This window comes from Sus scrofa, chromosome 6, assembly GCF_000003025.6.
Source record: "Sus scrofa isolate TJ Tabasco breed Duroc chromosome 6, Sscrofa11.1, whole genome shotgun sequence".
NCBI classification, from domain to species: Eukaryota; Metazoa; Chordata; class Mammalia; order Artiodactyla; family Suidae; genus Sus; species Sus scrofa.
Genome location: NC_010448.4, coordinates 147819089 through 147838736, shown reverse-complemented (window position 1 = coordinate 147838736; position 19648 = coordinate 147819089). Strand labels below are relative to the sequence as shown.

The 19648-nt window shown below is 43.0% G+C and overlaps 1 protein-coding gene across 1 annotated transcript in view; it reads left to right on the top strand.

The window, feature by feature from the left end:
- Nucleotides 1-19648, top strand: part of CACHD1 (cache domain containing 1) — a 235983-nt gene that overhangs the window by 172180 nt on the left and 44155 nt on the right. Inside the window, 4 exon segments of the mRNA XM_021096540.1 lie at nucleotides 99-243; nucleotides 1632-1848; nucleotides 9841-9990; nucleotides 14750-14983. Coding sequence (XP_020952199.1) covers nucleotides 99-243; nucleotides 1632-1848; nucleotides 9841-9990; nucleotides 14750-14983 — 746 coding nt within the window.

The window sequence follows — 19648 nt, the reverse complement described above, 5'->3', positions numbered from 1 at the left end:
TGGAGACCAGCGTGCCTGCCCTTGGGTAGCGCTCACCGCTGTGTTGAGGCCTTTAATCTAAACCAGGACTGACCCCAAAAAGCTTCTTCTCCTTCTAGACCTATCTACGTTTCTACAGTCCGGCCACAGTCAAAGCACATAGTAGTCATCCTGGACCACGGAGCGTCTGTCACCGACACCCAGCTGCAGATCGCCAAGGATGCTGCCCAGGTCATCCTCAGCGCCATTGATGAACACGATAAGGTAACCATGACTCTAGTGACAGCCCACCTTCTCCGCACCCCCCCCCCCGCCCCCGATCTTTTTCAAGGTACTTTCTGTTTTCGATTTTGTTGGTTGGTTGGTTTTTGGTTTTTTTGTCTTTTTTTAGGGCAGCACCTACAGCACAAGTATGATCCCAGGCTAAGGGATCTGTAGCTGCCAGCCTACACCACAGCCACAGCAACACCAGAAGCCCCATTTGTGACCTACACAAAGGCTCACAGCAATGCATGATCCTTAACTTGCTGAGCAAGGCCAGGGATCAAACCTGTGTCCTCATGGATACTAGTAGGGTTTGTTACCGCTGAGGCACTGACGGGAACTCCTTGATATGTATTTTCAAATCCACCATTAAAGATGACTTTGGGAAAAGAGAGTGGTTTGGTTTTTATTCTAGTATTTGAGGAAGCAGCTGCCAACACTGGTTCCAATCTCTTTTTGAAACCATCCCCACCAAAATGAGTCTTAGACTTCCTGTTAAGACTTCTAATTAGCTATGACTTTCACCCTGGATGTTATACTGAGGGAGGAACAGGGCGAGGGCTTAGATGCTGATGGATGCCTGGACTTTATCTCAAGATTGATGAGAAGTAAGGGAGAAAAGAAGGCTACTAGAGCCTTACTAATCTCTGTGACACCACAGAGATAGGCATGCTTACAGCTAATGATAATCTATTACCTGTGGACATTTTCTGCTTCATCATTTTGACTTTTCCAGCACTAAGGTTTTACTCACTCATCTTGCTGCTTAAAACACACACTCTGTGCCTCTTACCCTTACCCCCACCTCCAGCTGAAAAATCAAGAGAGTACTTGCCAAGAGTTTTCTCCACGTGAAACACTGTTTTTAATGTGCTAGAGCAACACCGGTATTGCTGACTTCATCTTGGAACAAAAACCGAACTCAAGTTCCCTGTCCTAAACAGATACTTAACTAATCCTCTTCAAATTTGATACATCAGTGTCTCCAAGCATTTATTTATTTTTTTGTTGTTTTATTTTTTTGCCTTTTCTAGGGCTGCTCCTGCAACATATGGAGGTTCCCAGGCTAGGGGTCCAATCGGAGCTGTTGACACCAGCCTACACCAGAGCCACAGCAACGCGGGATCCGAGCCGCGTCTGCAACCTACACCACAGCTCACGGCAACGCCGGATCCTCAACCCACTGAGCAAGTCCAGGGATCGAACCCGCACCCTCATGGTTCCTAGTCGGATTCGTTCCACGACGGGAACTCCTCCAGGCATTTATTTTAAACACCCCAAAACTGTTCTGGAGGACGTCTCACTCTTCGGGCTCACTTTTCCAAAATGTCAAAAACTTTTCCCCGGCAGACTAAGAAGTTGTTTTTGTTTGTTTGTTTTTCCTGCAGATCTCTGTGTTGACGGTGGCAGACACCGTCAGGACTTGCTCGCTCGACCAGTGCTATAAGACGTTCCTGTCTCCAGCCACCAGTGAGACAAAAAGGAAAATGTCCAGCTTCGTAAGCAGCGTTAAGTCGTTGGACAGCCCCACGCAGCACGCCGTGGGATTTCAAAAGGCCTTTCAGCTGATTCGAAGCACAAACAATAGCACCAAGTTCCAAGCAAGTAAGTGCATTTGCTCAGAGTTCTCAAGCCAGTAGATAAAGGATGGCAATAAAAATATACTGCAAATTGATCACACAGCCATGTCTAGAGGGATTTTTTTCCTAAACTGACGGGTTAAAATTTCCTTGTGTTGTCATCATGGTCATCTAATACTAGGATCTTATGATTTTCTCATCTTCTCCCATCAAAGGTACCCTGTCTGCACGATTTCTTCACTCTCTCTTCTTCCTGCCCCTTTATTAAGAACATATCCCCGTTTATTTCCCAGGGGAATGTCTGCATCCTTTTTAATGCTAATTGTCAGCCTTGCCTCCTTGGTGACTTAGAGTGCATGTCTGCTTGTACTCATATGCACAGAACTGGGCAGCCCGAATTCTTGCCTTGATCCTTCCTTTTTCTAACCAGCTGTCATTTAGCCGAGCACAGCCCTTCAAATGTACAAAGGCACTCTAATTTAATTTTCATGTATTAAAGAAAAGCTGGAATTAGGATGCATGCTATAGGAAAGGAAAGGATATTTGATATAAGACACATGCTTTGAAACTGCTGAAAGGAATCTATGTCGTTTTCTCTTTTATATTCGCCAATCTGTTTGTAGGTTGTTTTTTTTAAATGAATGTATCCTATTGAGATAAATGTAAAGAATATAAAGCTCTTCCGTGTGTCTGCATTAAAACTAAGACAGCATAGATCAGTGCACAGCTTATTGCCTGGCACACAGTGGGCCCTTGAAAGACAGAAGCGACTCTAATTGTTACAACTAGTGATGGTAGGTGGCGTGTCGGCTTGATGTTTCTGTATATTGTTTTCTCACAGTTCATTATCTCAGTGTTTCCATGGGTCAGGGATCCTTGTGTTGCTTACTTGCTTCTCTGTTTCGGATGCCCAAGGCTGCATTCTAGGCATCAGCTAGGTCTGAGTTCTCATTTGAAGTTCAGAGACCCGTTCCAAGCTCAATAGTTGGCAGCATCCGCTTCCTTACAACTGTAAAACTCATGTCTACTTGCTTCTTCAAGGCCAGTAAAAGAGCATCTTTTCTTTCCTTTTTTTGGGGGGGGGGAGGTGGAGTTTCCCACTCACAGCATCAAGGCCAGGGATTGAACCCTCGCCACAGCACTGGGTCCTTAACCCACTGAGCCACCAGGGAACTCTGAGAGCATCTTTTCATCAATCCTCTCACACAGGCCCTCTTTTAAAAGGCTTGCCTGATCTAATCAGGCTCTCACTCCCTTTTGAATTAATCAAGTTACTCTCCCTTGTGGTTAACGTAAGACCTTAATTACATCTGCAGACTCCCTCTCTCTTTGCCATATGTGGAGCACAATCACAAGAATGCTATCCCACCAGGTTTGCCATATTCTTTTGGTCAGAAGCAGATTACACTCAAGAGGAGGGGTCATGCAAGGGTGTGGGTCATTGGAGTCATCTTAGAATTGTGCCTATAGCCATGGCAAGCACTAGCTATCACAGACCACTACTACAGGCTGGCTGAGTGTAAAATTGTCCACAACTCAATATGGACAAAGGATCAGACTGACCACTCAAGCACTCAAAATAGATGGGCTAGTTGGGCAATGCCATTTAGCAGGTGCCATTTTCCTGTCAGCATTCCTCACCAAAAGGGCTCCTTCTCTTTGATTCTTTGGTCATCAGACCATCTTTAGAAATTAAGTCCAATTTTGATGACTGCACTATTGAAGCAATGGACGGAAATGTGAAACTGGCAGCGGCCAGGCAGTGAATGTGAGTCAGGTGACCTTGAGGTAGGGTCATGAGGATTGTTTGCAGAGCACAATAAGCTAGAGGGTGCATGCTCCATCAAAAAGGCAGCTGCTTTTCTGGTCAGCCTCTCATTGCCTTGCAGGAATGCCTGTCCAGTGCTGGCAGAGAAGCCAAAAATCTAGATTTTTATGTGAAATCCCTTGCTTTTCCAATGTTTCCATGTGTTCCGGTTTTAAAACTGTGGATAGAGACTTCACTAAAACCTCTTAACAAACCTACCTGCCCTGCACATGAGCAGAGGGATGCTTTGATGGGAAACATATCTCTTCTGGGTTTGGGGTTGGTTGGTTGGTTTGTTTTCAATGTTAGCAAGCAAAACCATGGCAAGAAGAGTGACCATCACTGACTCAGACAAATTTCTATGGCACTGTTTTTGAAATGCTCAGAGGAGCCTTTTTTTAGGCCAAGATGTTTCTAAAGTTTAGCTCATGGGTCTCCACGTTACAGCTTCTACTGGCAGTTCAGGGGAGAAAGAACCCAAATTAAATTACAGAAAGAAACATAGCAGGGGAGTTCCCTCTGTGGTGCAGTGGATTAGGGATCCAGTGTTGTCTCTGCAGCAGCATGTGTTCGATCCATGGCCGGCGCAGTGGCTTTAGGATCCAGCATTGTGGCAGCTCTGGTGTAGGTCACAGCTGTGGCTTAGATTCGATCCCTGGCCTGGGAACTTCCATAAGCTATGGGTGTGGCCAAAAAAGAAAAAGAAAAAAAAAAGTGTTAGGAAAAACAGTTTATTAAAAAGAGGTTTGAGGTGCTCTCAAGCATGTAGCACAGTGGTTAAGTGTGTGGGTTTTGAATTTCCATCAACATGAGTTCAAATTCCTACTCTGAAATTTTTCTAAACTTGTGTAAATTATTTGATTTCTCCAGGGCTGGTTTCCTCATCTGTAAACCAGGGGTGATCCAGGATTCCATCATATACACTACATAAATATTAGCTGTGGTTATGATGATACTCAGCTTCCCTCAAGACTTCTAGTGGAGGCTAAAAGAGAGCAGAATCCACAGGCGTCCTAAGTTGACCCCAAACCCAAAGATGGCCAAGGACCACTACTAGCCTTGGCTACAGTGTGGTGAGGGGTCTACGTACTCCTCTTAGGAGCTTGTACTCGACATCATTGAATGTGTTCACTCCACAGGCATTTATTTAGCATCTACTATGTACCTGGCACTCTTTGAAGTCCAAGAGATGGGATGTTCCAATGAGTAAGACCTCCCCTGCGGCCATTGTAAGGATTAGTCAGTGCCTGAAAGTAGTGTCTGCCCTACATCAATGGCCATATGAACAGAAGCCACATGGCATAAATCATGGTGGCTTTGCACTCATCAGAAAAATCCAAAAATTTTATCTAATTCTGGCTCTTTTTCAGTCCCATGGTAGATCTTAGCATTGATACCACTACATATTCGGATTGTTTGTTCTGGGTCTGTTTTGAGGAGTAACTGATTAGGGGGTCATTTGGTAGCAGAAGGTATAAGATAGTTAGGAGCTTGAATTGTTCTTCCCCCTTTGATATTGACCCCAAGAAATGCTGGTGGCTCAGACAAGGACTGGTTAGATGGAGAGGACTGCATTTTCTTCCAAGTACATGGTGTGTCTTTGCTCTGAGCCAAGTCCCTATAACTACTCATCGCTAATATTCTAATCACAAGGCTTAATGTTCCCATGGAGATATCCTAGTAAGTTAAAAAAGAAAAAAATCATATCAAATTTGGAAGGTCTGATACCTAAAAATAGAAAAATAACTCAATTTTGCCTAAGGATAGGGCAGGAATAGAGTCAGGGACTGGGCAGAGACAGTGAGGATGCTTGCAGAATGTATGTCTTATGGTTGGGATGGTAAGAAAATAAGCTTGGCAGCTAAAGGAGCCAATGGCTGCAGGCCTTATAGCCTTCCAGTCACATGCCTATACATAAAACCAGCTCTTAATGACACTGTATGTTATCCAGAACCATAAAGCTAAGTAAGAAAACTCACGGGTTTGGAGTTCCTGTCGTGGCGCAGTGGAAACGACTCTGACTAGGAACCATGAGGTTGAGGGTTCCATCCCTGGCCTTGCTCAGTGAGTTAAGGATCCAGCGTTGCCGTGAGCTGTGGTGTAGGTTGCAGACATGGGTTGGATCTCACATTGCTGTGGCTCTGGCGTAGGCTGGCAGCTACAGCTCCAATTTGACCCCTAGCCTGGGAACCTCCATATGCTGCAGATGCGGCCCTAAAAGGACAAAAGACAAAAGACAAAAAAAAAAAAAAAAAAAAACTCAAGTGTTCATTTTAAGTCAGGAATTTATCACACATCCTTTGCCATGGATGATGGTTTGCCTCATACTTTAGATTAGCTTCATGGTATAACTGCATTATCCCTATTAGGACATCAAGTAGTATTTTTTTTCCATATGAAGCTTAAGTGAGCTGTTGAGCACCTTAAAAAGATGCTTTAAGTTCCTCAGAAAACTTAAAACAGAACTACCATCATATGCCGGCAATCCCACTCCTGGGCATCTATCCTGACAAAACTCTAATTCAAAAAGATACATGCACCCCTACATTCTTAGCAGCACTATTCACAGTAGCCAAGCCATGGAAACAACCTAAGTGTCCATCAACAGGAGTGGATTAAGAAGATGCGGTATATATGCAATGGAATATTGTTGTATCCATACCAGCAGTAAAAAAGTATGCAATAATGCCATTTGCAGCAACCTGAATGCAACCAGAGATTCTCATACCAAATAAAGTAGGTCAGAAAGAGAAAGACAAGTATCCTATGACATCACTGATATGTAGAAGCTAAAATATGGCAGAAATGAACCTATCTACCAAACAGAAATAGACTCACATAGAGAACAGACTTGTGGTTGCCAAAGGGGAGGGAAGCGGAAGTGGGATGGACTCGGAGTTTGGGGTTAGTAGATGCAAACTATTAGATTTAGAATGGGTAAGTAGTAAGGTCTTACTGTACACCCAGGGGACTAGATCCAATCTCTTAGAATAGAACATTATGAAAGATCGTATGAGAAAAAGAATATATATAGCATATTTTTTTCATATATATATATATATATATATATATATGAGACTGTGTCACTTGGCTGTACAGCAAGAAATTGGTACAACGCTGCAAATCAAATATACTTTAAAATAAAATAGGAGGAGTTCCGCCGTGGCTCTGTGGTTAACGAACTCGACCAGCATTCATAAGGACGTGGGTTCAATCCCTGGCCTCACTCTGTGGGTTAAGGATCTGGCTTGCTGTGGCTGTGGTGTAGGCTGGAAGCTACAGCTGCGCTTCAACCCCTAGCCTGGCAACCTCCATATGCCTCTGGTGCGGCCCTAAAAGACAAAAAGACTAAAGATAAAAAATAAAACAATGAAATACAATAAAAAAGAAACTGAAAATTTAAAATATATATATAATGTATAAACAATTAAGTCCTACTATATAGCATAAGGAACTATGTCTAATCTCCTGGGTTGGACCATGATGGAAAATAATGTAAAAAAAATAATAAAAATTTGGAGTTCCCATCATGGCACAGCAGAAATGAATCTGACTAGGAACCATGAGGTTGCGGGTTTGATCCCTGGCCTCACTCTGTGGGTTAAGGATCCAGCGTTGCTGTGAACTGTGGTGTAGATCGCAGACACAGCTCAGATCTGGCATTGCTGTGGCTCTGGTGTAGGCCAGTGGCTACAGCTCCAATTAGACCCCTAGCCTGGGAACTTCCGTATGCCACAGGTACAGCCCTAAAAAGACAAAAAATAATAATAATGACAATAATAATTTACAAGACTGTATTTATAACATTGGAAAAAGACTGACATCTAGTTTAAAACAAGGGGTATTCCCTAGCTTCTGATATTTTATTGCATCAGCTTCCACTACCTAATTTCTGATGAATAAATATACAATTTAAATTTACAATAAGTATTTATTAGAGAATTATTCAAACATCAAAATTGTCTTTACAATTTGCTGATACATTAAGTCAGTAGTGATTATTCAGTTCTCTGTAATAAAGGGCGCTTCAGTGTCTAAAATGAAAATTTACAAATGGAAGCAAATTCAGTCATTGTAGCCTCATCAGTTGTTAGGATAATTATTTAAAGAGTAACTATATTTGGAGTTCCCTCTGTGGCACAGTGGTTAAAGAATCCCACTGCAGCAGCTCAGGCTGCTACAGAGGTGTGGGTTTGATCCCCAGCCTGGTGCAGGGATCCAGCATTGCCACAGCTGTGGCATAGGTCACAGCTGCAGGTCAAGTTCAGTCCCTGGTCCAGGACTTCCCCCCATGCCACAAGTGCAGAGCACAGCCATTTAAAAGGGGCGGGGGGTCTGTTCCTGTTGTGCCTCAGCGGTTTACAAACCCAACTAGTATCCATGAGGATTTAGGTTCAATCCCTGTCCTTACTCAGTGGGTTAAGGATCCAGCATTGCCATGAACTGTGTCGTGTAGGTCAAAGACAGCTCAGATACCAAGTGGCTGGGGCTGTGGTACAGCTCATATTCAGTCCCTAGCCTGGGAACCTCCATATGCTACAGGCGCAGCCCTTTAAAAAAAAAAAAAAAAATTAATAATAATAAGGGGGGAGGACTATATTCATTATCTATTCTGGGTAGCAGATTACCTAACACTCAATGGTTTAAGACAGTGAACATTATCTCAAGGTCTGTAGGCCAAGAATCTAGGCAAAGCATACTTCGGTGCCTTTGGTTAAAGATCGTTCACGAGGTTGCAGTCAAACTGTTGGCCAAAGTAACTGTCAAGCTCACTTCCAAGTTCATTCCCATGGTTGCTGGCACAGTCTTTCCTGAGGGCCTCAATTCCTTGCCTCTCTGTAGTATAGCTCACAACATGTCCTCTGGCTTGCCCAAGAGATGGCACACAGGTGGAAGCCACCATCTTTCTGTAACCTAATCCATCTCTTGACATCCCATGACCTCTGCTGTATTCTGTTCATAAAAGGTAAATTGTTAAATCCAGCCCAGACTCGAAGGGAGCCCACACAAGAGAATATCATGAAGTGGGCTCATCGGGGGACCAACATGGGGGTTTGCTACCACATAGGAACTCTAAAACAACCTCAGATAAGTGACAGCAGTAAGAAACTGAAGAACTAAGCACAAACCGCATCAATCATGATTTCTCAAGCAGAAGGTAAACTTCTATATAGGATGTCTTAAAAATAGATACTGAGTCAGAGAATCTCAGATTAGAAAGGCCAGCTCCCTTCAAGGTTCAGCTCTCTTCCTTCCGTCCGTTACCACTGGCATCTAGCCTTTACATCTCTCATGGTAGGAAATGCACCACATTTATTTTTGAGTAAATCCACTTGAAAGTTGTTTCACACGGCGCTAAAATGACTTCTCAATTACTCTGCCCATTAGCCCTAGTCGGAGAATCATTTTACTCTTGAGTCGTAGATGCCACTTCAGGCCAGTGCCAGGGTTTTCGTTGTGTGTTTGTGTTGACATGTCTTTCTTTTCTCTTTTATCTTCTATTTACCATCACCCTTCTGCGTCACTCTTGTAAACAGTCCTCACACCACCCCTGGGAAGCAAACACTGTCATTATCCCCACTGTGTTGTCAATAAGGAAATTTAGGTATAGAAAAGTTAAGAAACCTGCCTAAAGGGACGCAGACACTGCTTGAAAGCAGCCAGGACACAGGCAACTTAGCTCCAATGTCCATGTTTTTACTGCTCTCTCACATCGACGGGTTTTAAAAACAAAGGAGTTTTTGGAGCCCCTGAATGTAGAGACAGATAACCTTGCAAGTCTCAGGAGTCCCTGCAAGAACCACCTTTTTAAAATCTAGCCCCCTGCCCCCAAATGTATCTTCCTGGTGAAGACCCCGAATCACTGAGTCTTGAGTCAATCAGGTTCCAAAGCCTCTGTTTCAGAAGGCAGGAGAGGTGTCTGTTTGGGTGGTACATTTCCACAACCATGGATGCCTGAAGAAATTCGCCTTCTTTGATCTGATAAACTCATTAGCAATAGCTCCTTCCCCAACAGTGGGTAAATGAGGCCTCAGGGCCCATCACGGTCGGGATGGAGAGAAGCAGAAGCAGGGAGATGACGGAAGGGGTAGGAACGTGGGGTCGGCCAGGTCCTCAAGACAGAAAGGTCCGGGGGAATTAGAAAGGAAACGGAGTTACTGCCTTTAGCTGGACTCCCTTGTAATGTTCCGTTTGTATGTGTTTGTTTAGATACAGACATGGTCATAATTTACCTGTCCGCCGGAATTACATCAAAGGACTCTTCCGAAGAAGATAAAAAGGCGACTCTCCGTGTCATCAATGAAGAAAATAGCTTTCTAAACAACTCCGTAATGATTCTCACCTATGCCCTCATGAATGGTAGGTAGTGTGCCGAGATTCTTTTCTTTCGGATGAACGGTCTCTCCAAGTGCATGCTGCTTTCAAAACCTTAAGAGCCTTCATGATGTGCTTTGATGAAGGGGATCAGAAGTCACTTCCGTCCCAAGCCCGTCTTTCTCTTCCTCACTCGGGAACCCAGCGTGCATGTTAGGATATTCCTGTCTCTTCGTCTCTCTCTCTCTCCAGCCCGCCCCTCGTGTCTAAACCTTGTCCAGTTATGTGCTCTTGCCCAGGATTCTGCACAATGCCGGTTTTTTCCCCTTCTTCGTATTCTTGGATTTAATGCTCTGTGGGGGTTATTAACTTACCTCATTGGGTTAAGCTGCAGGAAGCCGAAGCTCTGACTTAGATTCTTCAGTGTAACCAGGGCTGTGAGTATCATATTTCCCTGCAGAAGCACCACCTGGAGCCTCTTGGGCCACTTTCTCCAGCTCCCCTTCCTTAGCAGTGGCATGGAGATAAGAATTATCTACTTGACAGGCTTGTTGTGAAGACTAACCCTGAGGCACAGTAAACACCCAGGATGATACCAGGCTCTTGCTAGGTGCTCATTAAGGTTGGTTTTGTTGCTGTTACATCAGGTGGTATGTGCGAGGGTTTAGTAAACTGGCAATGTTGAGGGAATTTTTTCCTCGCACAGTTTAACTGTCCAGTCTAATGACAGCTCAATTTTCTAGCCTCTCGGCTGCATCGAGTGTCCTCACCTATGCACACACTGCTCTTTGTCTTTGTCTTCCCTGGACGCCTATCCTCAGTCTTCAGGGCGGCCCCATTCGCTTGTTTTAAGAGAGTGTGTCTTGATCCAGCAGCCCTTCTGAGCTGTGGTCTTTTATTTCCCCTCCCCACTTCCTGATTTCCACGCAGAACCAGGTGGCTTTAGGGACACTGGTTCCCATATGGAATGAGGATAGCCTGGACACTGATTTTTTTAAATGCAGATTCCCAGGCACTGTCTACAGATTTGCATTCGGACTCACTAAGATGGGGTCCAGTGTGTTCTGGCCAGCGTGATGATTTTCCAGACATTCTGTGGACCACACACACATGGAAGAACCCAGGAACTGGGATCTAGGGGTTCTCAGTTTCAGTCTCTGTTTGCTAGCCGTGTGGTTTATGGCACATTAATCTCTTGAGGACCTCAGTTTTCTGTAAAAGGAAAAGAATAAAGTCTGCTAGGGTTGCGGTGATAATAAACATACAAGATGTGTTGGGTTTCTTGGGCACCTACCATATACAACATAGTGCACTGAGGTTTTGGAGCTATATTACACACCTCTGTCTTCAAAAAGCCCTTAAGCCAGTGAGGAAGACAGCCAAGGCGAATGAATTAAATGCAGTAGTACAGGGAGTTCCTGTTGTGGTGCAGTGGAAACAAATCCGACTAGTATCCATGAGGATGAGGGTTTGATCTGGCCTCACTCAGTGGGTTAAAGATCCAGCATAGCCATGTGCTGCTGTGAAGGTCACAGATGCAGCTCAGATCTGGCATTGCTGTGACTTGGCGAAGGCCGGTGGCTACAGCTCCAATTCAATCCCTAGCCTGGGAACTTCCATATGCCATGGGTGTGGCCCTTGAAAGCAAAATGTAATAAAATAAATGTCATAGTACAGGAGTAAGGAAACATAAAAGGGAGAATTCACATCTTTTCCTTTCGATTTAAAAGTCTGCCCAGGCAGACACTGAGTGAAGACATTTTCTTGCTGTCACTCCTTTCTTCACCGGTCCTCAATCTTCCCACTGGAGTATCTTGTGCAGCTGCTATGCCCCTGATAATTTAATTCTTTAAAACTTCTGGTTATTTCTCTCTAGCCACTCTCATCTTTACTCTTTCTCCCCTTAATCTAGCCAGATACACATCCTAACTACAAGTTTCCCACCTAAGAGGTATCTCTGAACATTATTCACAAAGGTTGACTTACTCTGTCAGTTCAAATAGGGAAGCAGAGCCCCTGTGAACATTTTGGTGGAAGAAATGTATTATCAGAATAAGAGGGTGTACACTTGGTGGGAGTGTAAATTGGTACAGCAGCCACTGTGGAAAACAGTGTGGCAGTGCCTTAAAAAACTAAAACTAGAGCAACCGCATGATCTAGCAATCCCACTCCTAGGCTTATATCCAGAGAAGAGAAAAACTCTGATTTGAAAAGATGCATGCACCCCAGTGTTCATAGCAGCACTATTTACAACAGCCACGACATGGAAACCCAAGTTCCCATCAACAGATGATTGGTTTGCGAAGATGTGGTGTCTATACACAGTGGAATATTAGCCTTAAAAACAAATGAAATAGTGTCATTTGCAGCAGCATGGATGGACCTACAGATTACCATACTAAGTGAAGTCAAGTCAGACAGAGAAAGACAAATACTACACACTTGTATGTGAAATCTAAAAAAAGAAACAAAATAATACAAGTTAAACTATATACAAAATAGCAATAGACTCACAGACATAGAAAACAAACTTACTGGCAACCAGAAGGATGAGAGCATATGGGAAGGGATGAATTAGACATAAAGGGATTAGCAGATTCAAACCACTATACATAAAACAGATAAGCAACGAGGATTTACCATATAACACGGGAGCTCTATTTACTATAATAACCTACAAAGGAAAATAAGCTGAACGCACACATACAAAACAGAATCACTGTACACCTGCAATTAACACAATATTGTAAATCAATGACACTTCAGTTTAAAAAAAAGAGGGGTTCCCGTTGTGGCACAGCGGGTTAAGGATCCACTGTTGCCACAGCTGTGGTGTAGGTTGCAATTGCGCTCAGATTTGACCCCTGGCCCAAGAACTTCCATGTACAGCTTAAAAAAGAGAAGAAGAAGAAAAGAAAAAAGAATGAGAGGGTACACAACAGTGGGGAGAACTGGAAGAGTAAAGATGCAAAACGAGGGCTTGACGCCACACAGTTTATGAACCAGCTTTGTGGTCTGGGTGAACAAGTCGGAGCTGGTGGGGATGTCTGGAGGCTGGGACCATCGAAGTCCACTAGGAGGTCTGGTGGAGAAGCCTGTGAGAGGTTTTGGGTCTTCGTGGCTGCTACCCCTGAGAATTCTCAGTGAAGCATCTCGGGCAGCCTGGGGTGACCCTGGGTACGCACACCAGCAGTCGGGCGAGGAAACTAAACCCAAATCAGAGGCAGGGAAAGAGCTGGAGTGTTCCGATCCCTCTGTGCCTGTCTCTTAAACGTCTCTCAGGCCAGCTCTCAAATCTTCCAACACTTCACATCTGGCTACCTTTAACTGGGAAGCCCAGAAAAAGATTTTGGGGAACATTGTTGCTAGCATTAGCATGTAGATGGTAGAATAATCCAGTCTGCCATGCTACGGACCCTACTGCCACCCCTGCACAATATTTCATGTTGCAGTGACATAAAATGCCCAGCCTTTGATATCCCACACGGTGCTTCTGTGTCTAGTAGGTGTTCCTGTTTGTTACTTTTCTTGTACGTCTTGCGAGAGCCACGGGTACATGACAAAGAAAGGAAACGTATTTATTCCCTTGAATTGTCTCCTTTTATCATTCACCCCTGTGAGCTTCTCCAGGGTGTAGAATCAGCGATCAATCACCTCTTTTGTGTTGTCTGCTACTCTGGAGTATACCTCTCCCCTCCCATCTCAATTCTGTGTCAGGCAAAGGCAACAATAATCTGATTCTGACTTTCCCGTAGCGTTGCCTAAGTGGAGCAAAATCCAAATTATTCAAGTACCATGTGTTAAGAAAGAAATTATATCCTTTACATCCTGCTATGATTTTAGAAATGCACGTTCAAGGGCTTATACTCCCTATTTAGAAATGATAAAATCGCATGAGGTAGATGAACCACGAACTCCAGATTTTTTAATGACTGAAACTGTTCAAGAACATGAGACAAAACCTTTTTTTAAAACTCCTTGATAGAATCTCAGTAGTGACCAAAATTATTTGATTTTGTTTACGGTGGTACCCATATGGGATCAGTTACTGATCCTTTTGACTGCATTCCAACAATAGCAAATCAAAAATTTTTAAGAAGTTTATTAAATTTATTTTTTGTGCTATAGATTACAGATGTTGTAGAACAGTACATCCCAGTATGCCCGAATCTTTTACCAAGATTTTAAAATTCTTCAAACATAAAGAATATAAGTAAATCAAATCCGGTATTATCCTAACAATATAAAGCATGAAAACATTTGTAATTAAAATGAGCTTAAAGAAAGAGGGTTTGGAGGCATCACTAAATGCAATCCATAATTCTTTCATTTCATCGCATGAGACTTTGGCAAGAGTTTAACAGGCAGAGGTAAGAAATGAAATGGTAAACTTCTATCCTTTAAAACTCTTACAGTTTCATCTAATTTAAATTACATGCAGACTTGTTAATGACTACTTTTGCTTTCAAATATTAAATTCTAAAAGTAATTTAAATTTTATCATTAAACTTGGCGGGAAGACTAGCCTTGCTGAATGGGGCACTTTGTTTACTTATGCGTTTTTTATCACTGTCTTTTGAAGAATTCCTTGGCCCTCTTGACCGGCTGAGGAAAGACCATGCCTCTGGCTTTGTTCCTCGGCAGGCACTGGTATCTGTGTCCCGGAGTCTGGGTTGTCTCTGCAGTGACCCGTTTGGCATTGCAGGACCTCATCCAGACCCTTATTAGATCGAAATGGCAAGGTTATTAAATGGATTTACACCTCTTGTGTTTTACACTGCCTTCCTTTGGCTTTCTATTTCAGATGGGGTGACTGGTTTGAAAGAGCTGGCTTTTCTGAGAGATCTGGCTGAACAGAACTCGGGAAAGTACGGCGTCATAGACCGGACAGCCTTGCCTGTGATTAAGGGCAGCATGATGGTGCTGAACCAGCTGAGTAACCTGGAGACCACCGTGGGCAGGTTCTATACCAACCTTCCCAACCGGATGATTGATGAGGCTGTCTTTAGCCTCCCCTTCTCTGATGAGATGGGAGACGGTGAGTTTGGAGAACACTTTCTACTCAAGGAAAGGGAAGAGAAATGGATTTGAGGGAAACGGGGACTTTGAAATGCTGTTCGGTGTCTACCATGTGAGCATTAGGGGCTGGGCAGGCTTGGGAGTGGGCATCCCTTTCTCTGGTGCATGCATTGCAGCGCCCCTGCCATTGGTCCATGGCACCGTATTCTAAGAGCAGAAATCCCCAGCCCCATTTCTTCCTCATTGACCTAGGGTCCGTCAGTATCACGGGTACATCTACCAGAGAAGCTTTGTGAGGATTCCCCAATGGCTAAAAGTTAGTGAATTTGGAATAGAAGAGTAGCTTTGCATAGCAAGCGGTAAGTAAAACTCAGCAGTGCTTGGGATTCAGACTCAAAGGCAAGGCGACAGATGCAGGCTTGACAGCAAGAGGACTTTAGACCCCACTCTGCCACCTAAATTGTTGTCCTAGGTAGTTTAGTTCATCTCGTAATTCACATTGGCTTATCTATTAAAAATGTAATGATAGCTTTCATGTAATAAATCTTTTAGTTTATTAGGGCCTGGCATACCATTCAATAATAAGTACCGTTCTTGTTGTATTATGTATTTATTATTTTACTTTTGTTATTATTACTATTAGATCATCATTATCTTGATGTCACAAGTTACCCATCCTAGGAAGTTGGGTACAGCGCTTAACCTTCATGTGATTAAATTGTTGTTCTTTAAAGTGGGTAAAATACTCTCTCCCTCAAAGCAGTGGTGAAAATTAAATGCCCTGCAATATGTAAAGCATCTAGAACAACGCCTGGCCAATAGTATGTGCTCAGTAAAAATGCAATTTTTTTCTTTCCCGCTTCATACTCTTTCTTATCCTTTTCCACCACATCCTTCCCTTGCTTCTTTCTTAATAGAGAAGATTGAAGAGACAGCTAGTCACTGGGGAGACAGCCTCACCACACGACATCTTGTTTTTATGTTCCACTGACTAGGAACTTCCTCTAATAGCTATTCAGAGAAAACTCATGTATCAAAGTAACAAGCCTTATAGAGACTGTGTTTTCTAGAAATTTTCGCTAAACGTGTTCTTTCTTACAAGGAAGAAATATGGTGGCCACTGCTGCACTTCAATATTTTCTCAGTCCTTTTTCTGGAAGGGCCCACGGGTATGTATAGAATAGAAACGCCCACCTTTAGGTAAGGTCATTTCTTTTAGAAGGAAATGTCAAGTCTTAAATGTGAGGGACCTTGTATGCCCTTCACCACCATGACTGAGGGCCTGCCAAGCGTTGTGTCAGGCCCTGATGGGTTAGGCCCATATCTCACCCTCCACCAGCATTGTGATCTGATAAGAGAAAGACAGACCAATGAATCATGATCATTCTGTGTGAAAGGAGCAGAGACATGTAGAAACTGAGTCCTGTACAAGCGCACAGGATTATGCTGTCAAATTCTGTTACTGTTAGTGGCACCAGGTAGAGTAGGGCCCTTTCTGAAATGTACTCTGCCACCCAGAGAGCCACTGTGAATGCTTTAAATTAACGTATGTGCAAGCCTTCATTTCCCTGTTGGCTGATGCTTTCCAAAGTTTAATCCTTAGGGCCTGTTTTTTATGAATCCTATGTAGGGGTTGCAATGATGGGTTTACTGGTCTTTTGCACTCCTACTAGAGGGAGTGCATCATTTTCAGCTTTGTATTTTCAGTCCTTAGAATTACTGGGTGACACCTCCTCTAACTCCATGACAAGGGGACACTAAGTCTAGGGAAACTCATGTTTATATGGCTCTAATTCAGAACCCCCCCTGATTAAACTGTCAGTTACTTGATATATTTCTTTTAAAATGCAAGTCTAGAGAGTTCCCTGATAGTCTAGTGGTTAGATCTTTGTACTTTCACTGCTGAGCGCTGGGTTTAGGAACTGAGATCCCACATCAAGCTGCTGCATGGCACAGCTGGGGGAAAAAAAAAACTTAAAAAGGGGAAACAGTAAATAAATTAATTGAATTAAATGCAAGTCTAGTCTCTGTGCTTTATGTTAAAGTAGGGAGGACATTGGGGAATTTCATTAAATGTAGTAAGAGCTTAGCATACGTTGCCACAATGGGATAAAGAGTCTTCTGTCCAGATTGATAATTGAAAAGTAAGACTGCGTTTCTTTTATCAGGCTTTTTCTCAGCGAATCTAGAGAATAGAAGCCTGAAGTGAGCGTGTGGTTTCCGAGTATTTGTGGGGTACTTTACTGCTCTATGAAAACAGCATTAATCTTAGACGAACGCCCAGGGAGATGTGGCATGCAGACTGTGACCCCTGCCTCTTTACTGGCTGTCACAGCGCTGCTCTCGTCACTTATAACCCCTTTGTCTGGGGGTACCTGAGCCAGAACCTCCTCCAAAATGCATTTTTCAAACCTTGGAGTTCCCTTGTGGCTCAGTGGTAATGAACCCGACTAGTATCCATGAAGATGTAGGTTCAATCCCTTGACCTCGTTCAGTAGGTTAGGGATCCGGCATTGCCATGAGCTGCAGTGTAGGTTGTAGACACGGCTCGGATCCCGAGTTGCTGTGGCTGTGGTATAGGCTGACAGCTGCAGCTCCAATTGGACCCTTAGCCTTGGAACTTCCATATGCCACAGCTATGGCCTTAAAAATTTTTCTTAAATAATAAAAATTAAAAAAAAAAAACCTTCCTAAATAACTATTATTTTTAAAGGCTTTAAAATTAGTAGCATTCTACATGTTTTCTCTTTTTTTTTTTTTTTTTTTTTGCTGTATCTCATTTCTTTATAGTTGCTTTGCAATGTTCTGTCAATTTCTACTATACAGCAAGACGACCTAGTCATACATATATATACATTCTTTTTCTCATTTTATCTTCCAGTCATGTTCTATCATAAGTGATTGGATATATTCCCTATGCTAAACAGCAGGACCTCATTGCTCATCCATTCTAGATGAAATAGTTGCATCTGCTAACCCCAAACTCCCAGAATTCTACACATTGACTGCTTAAAGAATGCTTCTGAAATTATTCTAGACACCCACTGCATAACTTTTCTTTTTTCCTGTCTTATTGAGATATAATTGACATATAGCATAGCATTAGTTTTAGGTTTACAACATAATGATTTGATATATGCATATATTGCTAAATAGTTACCACTCTAAGCTTAGTTAATATCTATCACCTCACATAGTTACATTTTTTTTTTCTTGTGTTGAGAACCTTCAAATATGCAATACTGTATGGTCAACCCTTGTCCCCATACTGTATGTTACATCCCCAGAAACTATCTTACAACTGGGCATAACTTTTCACAAGGTTCTTCAGTGTTGTAGCCACTTCTTCCTACCAAGTGATACATTTTTTTTTTTTTCTTTTGCTGCTGCCCCAAGGCATATGGAGTTCCCAGGCTAGGGATCCAATCCAAGCCCAAGCTGCACCTACACCATACCTGCAGCAACACCCAGTCCTTAATCACACACTGTGCTGGGCAAGGGAATCAAACGAATCCTGGCACTAAAGAGACACTGTCAGTCCCATTGTGCCACAGCGGGAACTCCACAAGTGATACATTTAATTGGCCTTTGCAATCCCAGCAACTCAGTAAAACTTTGAATGAACGTTAGACACAATTCTCTCTGTAGAAGTTAAGATGATCTAAATCCCTTTCCTGGGTGTTGATAGAATAGATGTCTCATGGGCGGCTAAGGCATGAACGTGTCATCAAGCACAGGAAAATACAAGAGCATGATGGAGAGAAACTAACCATTTTTTTTTGTTCTGAGTTTTATGTAGAGCCATGGGACTGTAGAATTGCTCAGATCCTAAAGATCGCTGTCTCAGCGCCCCATCTGATACACGAGGAGACATGTTCAAAGGGGTGGCACAACCTAACCAACTCATTAGTAGAACTAGCGGGGAGCTCAGCTGGCCTGCTGCTCAGGGACGTGCATTGATCACTAGCCACACCGTCTCCTGTACCTCCTCCTCCGCCTGCTTTTTCTTTCCCTTCTTCTGTTGCTTTTGTATAGTGTCTGAGCTAAGAATGGTTTCTATATTTTTTCAAGTTTTATTGAAACAAAGAAACAAACAAGTATATGCAACAGAGACTGTATGGCTCACAAAGCCTAAAATATTTACTCTCTGATCCTTTGTATAAAAGTTTACCAACTGCTGGCCCCAGTGATTAGAAGTACTTTTCCTTTGGAACCTTAGAATCTCCTTTAGCTACTCGGAGTTCTAAGTGGTCAGATAATAAGGTTCTGTCCTGTTCTAGATCTTTTTCTCAACAAAGTCCTCTTTTTTGGCAGGATACATGAATAAAATACAGCACCTTATAAACTTTCCTTTATCTGTAATCTCTTTGATTAAATAACCCCTCGAAATTAGGAGGGCAGTTAGTGCTCTGTCCTTTAAACAGACGTGAAATTCAAGGCTCGAAGAAGTTATATCCAGTGTCACAGGAGTGGATACATAAGGGACACAGCTGGGCTAGAAGCCAGATATTTAGATTCCTCCTTGTCCAGTGGTCTTTCAAATTCAGCTGCACCTTCCTCACTTCAGGAAGTAGAATGCCACACTAAGTGCTGCTGATGTTTGACAGTGATCTGAAATGACATATCCTCTTAGGTGAAAAAAATAGTGGAAAATGTACAGATCATCTCCATGTAAGTGAACTAA